The sequence below is a fragment of the Rutidosis leptorrhynchoides genome, unplaced genomic scaffold (genome assembly GCF_046630445.1).
Source record: "Rutidosis leptorrhynchoides isolate AG116_Rl617_1_P2 unplaced genomic scaffold, CSIRO_AGI_Rlap_v1 contig395, whole genome shotgun sequence".
Taxonomy (NCBI): domain Eukaryota; kingdom Viridiplantae; phylum Streptophyta; class Magnoliopsida; order Asterales; family Asteraceae; genus Rutidosis; species Rutidosis leptorrhynchoides.
The window spans coordinates 31,371-35,319 of record NW_027266629.1 but is presented as its reverse complement, the minus strand read 5'-3'; the positions used below and the strand labels follow the sequence as shown (position 1 = coordinate 35,319).

General features: G+C 33.6%; 1 protein-coding gene across 1 annotated transcript; it reads left to right on the top strand.

The window, feature by feature from the left end:
* Positions 1-2,055: 2,055 nt before the first annotated feature.
* Positions 2,056-3,675, top strand: LOC139883420 (transcription factor MYB8-like). Its single transcript, XM_071867598.1, has 3 exons — positions 2,056-2,191; positions 2,583-2,712; positions 3,147-3,675. Exons 1-3 carry the CDS (start codon positions 2,056-2,058, stop codon positions 3,673-3,675), a joined length of 795 nt encoding a protein of 264 aa, XP_071723699.1.
* Positions 3,676-3,949: the final 274 nt, after the last annotated feature.

The window sequence follows — 3,949 nt, the reverse complement described above, 5'->3', positions numbered from 1 at the left end:
TGTCCAAAGGAACTAAAACAAAATGACGAAAGTAATTGTTTAAAAGAAATTTATATTTTCAAAAAAAAATTTAAAAATAAACAAGGTCATCGATAATAACATACCTGCGATGGAGTCATCATGGACAACTGGTCTTTGTAAGCCAGAAGGACGTGGCTTGTAATATTCGTTCTAGACAAAGGTCTCGTCCACCTGCGTAAAAAAAAGTACGGTAATTTGTACGCCATAAACCATAAAGAAAGAAATAAATAAATCATGAATTTAGTTATAACTTTAAATGTACGTAAACTTACTGTACAGCTAATGGCACACCAACCGGTGCCACATGTCCTCGACAAAATCTCGGTCTGACCTTCAGAATCCTCATCCATGCCCATGATTGCACGAGTAGCCCGCACATATTCGTATAATGCTCTCCAATAAGGGCAGAATCGCACAATGCGCGGTAGGTGTAGGTAAGCACGGCGCTGCCCCAACTTAACCTACCGCAAGCCGCTGTCTTCTAACAACTGTAATAAGAACACATCTATCTTGTTCTGGCTTTTATCTCGGAAGAAACAACCAGCAAGTAAGAAGGCAACGTGACATCGCGCCCTCTGTAGTGCCTCCTCGTCTAAAATATGAACATTGTGGCGATGGAGCTCCAAGTGCTCCCTCAGGCTTGAGAGCCTAATAGCAGTCTTCCCATCCCTCTTCGGACAACAGTCCAACAATTAAGACCAATTAATGAGTAATGAGTTCTTTAAAATAAATGAACAATTAAGACCTCATATAACGGAATTTTTTTAAAGCAAGTCCCCATATCATCCGTAAAGTTTTCACATATTTCCAATCAAATCCTCACTATAATTAAATAAACATTCTCGGGAATATTTTTTCCGAAAAATGTATATACATTTACCTAACCCAGAATTCCTTATTTTATGTCGATCTTTTAGAGTTTAGGCGTATATTTATAATTTTATGCGGGATATAATCCTTTTCACCTGCTGCGCAAAATAAAACCTTTTTTTTTCCTGTATGTTAAAAGATATATTTTACATTTAATATGAAATTTAGAGTGACGATAAAGATATCATCAGAAAAATTAAATTAACTAATAAAACATTTTTAAGATTAAAAAACCTATTTCGCAAATTTTAAAATTTTTGGACATGATGACCTTAGAAATTAGAATAGTCCTGACCACATGAGTTCGATCGAGCGCCACTGCATATATTTAACTATTTTCCTCATATACTCTAAAATTGTTTCTTAGACTTGATGATTGAACAAATAATTGAACGGTCCGTCTACCTTTTTTATTAGTGCTAGAACGATCAACTTATTATGTGTTTGATATATAACATCCCCTTTATTATTATACATACATACATTTTTGGGCGAAAAAGTGAACAACTAATTAATAAGATTCAACAATCAAATTTTTTTTTTAATAAAATTCACATAACTGACTATATATTATTTTTTTTTATAAAAACACATAAATAATAATATAAAATGCAACAAGGTCAACCATGACTATATGCAGTGATGTGGTAATACTCGGTTAATGATCCTCATTATAGTTATTTTAACCAGAAACACTGTACAATACTGTAATTTTTTTTGAAGGCACTGTACCATACTATAATGAGTCACTGCTCACATGTATATTAAATTACGACTTTATTAATTTAACTATATAATATAATGTTACATGCTTCGTGGAAACATAAATACTAGTAGAGACTGCCTGACTACTCCATGTTGGCTCATTAAATATTGTTTCGATCTACCACATATTGTGTATACTAGTTAAGTACTAGCTAGAGGTAGAGAGAGTCTCTCCTTAGTTTTAATTTAATCTAATTAAGATGCACTCTAGGTCGTTTTGGATGAAAACGACAATTATTCCATAACGCGTCCATGTAACACGTTTTTGGATTCAATGGTTAAAGTCTTTGGAAGACTATAAATATAGTCATAGTTGAAATCTATAATTTGAATCAAACCTGAAAAAAGAAGCAAGACTTAGAGTGAGAAATTATAGTGTACTGGTGTGAGAGAGAGAAAATGGTGAGAACTCCAAGTCGAGATTTGACTTCAGGGCTTAAAAAAGGAACATGGACTCCTGAAGAAGACAGAAAGCTTATAGAGTATGTTACTAGGTATGGTTGTTGGAATTGGCGCCAGCTTCCCAAGTTTGCTGGTAAGACATGGATTTAATAATCAGTTTGAAGTTATGCTAAGTGACAAATCAATGGATCGAGCTTTTATTTCATTAATGTCATTCAAGAATTTAGTTTCTATAAAGACTTAAGTTACTAAGAGGATATAACAAGTCTATAGCTAGCTAATCTTACAAATGTTGAATTTATAGCATTTAGGGTTAACTGAACAATATTAGTTCTCTTTTCGTAAGTTGTAATATATTATCGTCTTCATTGATTTTTTTTTTTCCTTTCAATTCTTAGATTACTTCTTTAGTTTTTCATAAATTTGTTAATGTCCATTATGAATGAATCTAGGGCAAATAGTATATGTGTTATATAATGTTATCATATATAATTAACATGTTGGTTCATTATCGGTTTAATTAGGTCTAGCAAGGTGTGGGAAGAGTTGCAGGCTAAGATGGTTGAATTACCTGAGGCCTAACATCAAAAGAGGAAATTACACCATGGAAGAAGAAGAAACCATCATCCGGTTACATGCAAGCATGGGAAACAGGTACATCTCATATAATGCTAATAAATGAATGAATTTGATAACTAAAATTAATTTATTGAGTAAATCAATCTTACTGCAAAACTATTGCAAATAACATGCATACCATAGGATTAATCGATTGATACCCAGGTACATGTGATCAAACTAAATATGCACAACTTGCACCATTTATTTTAGAAAATGAGTGCCTAACATGATAACATCAAAATCATCCCTATAGATCAGGGCATCATGTGCTTTATGTCATTTCCTTGCCAAGTTAATCTTAATCATATGTTTGTTGAAATATATAGAATGGTGTAAGATGCAGTGTAAGTATAAAATACTTACATCAGGTGTCAATTGATTTAACACTTATTAAAAAGATTGTCGAGCTTAGTAATTAAATTATGTTTAAAAAACATTATAGTGATTAATTCGTTGATAATACACAGATGGTCTGCCATTGCTGCACACTTGCCAGGCAGAACAGATAACGAGATTAAAAATCATTGGCACACCACTCTCAAGAGGCGCGTGCGGCAGCAAAACTCGGCGCAAGCCACCGCACATGGTGGTGTACCCACACCGAACTTCTCTCCAGAACACCAGCTTCCTGCTGATTCATCTCCAGAATTTGTTGGCATTGAACAACAAGGATCACCTAATTCAAACCCAAGTAATGGTGATCATCATGACTATCAAAATTTTGCAGATATTTTTTCCCCACAACCAACGGTGTATGATCAACTATTCTCAGCCACCTCTAATATTAATGCAGCGGCTTTTAATAAAACAGAAGAGCTTATATTCGATGATGCTTTCTTCGAGCCAATATTTGAGGAACCAATAATTGGAGATCATTTTTGGACCGAGCCATTTTTCCCTGATAATTTCTACATGGAAAATTATTTCATAGCCTCGATGATCGATACAGATTACTTGTTGGACGACTATCCTATTTTCGATCTTGAAATTTTATGAATTTTTGTTTTTTTATAAGATGTGAACTTGCTCGTAATATTATCTTTGTCGCTCATGTTTGATGAAGCTGATGTAATTCAGCTGGATGTACTGCTGTTAATTTAATAAAGTTACCCAGTTTTAATATTAGTAATAACATTTTTCTTAAAGTATCTTGTGTCATAAGTCATTTTTTATTTCCCCCTCTTCCTATAAATAGACCTAGCTTTCCCACCGGTTCTTTACTATTCTAGTACTTATCGTTGAATATTAGAGACGACGACGCGTAATTCAA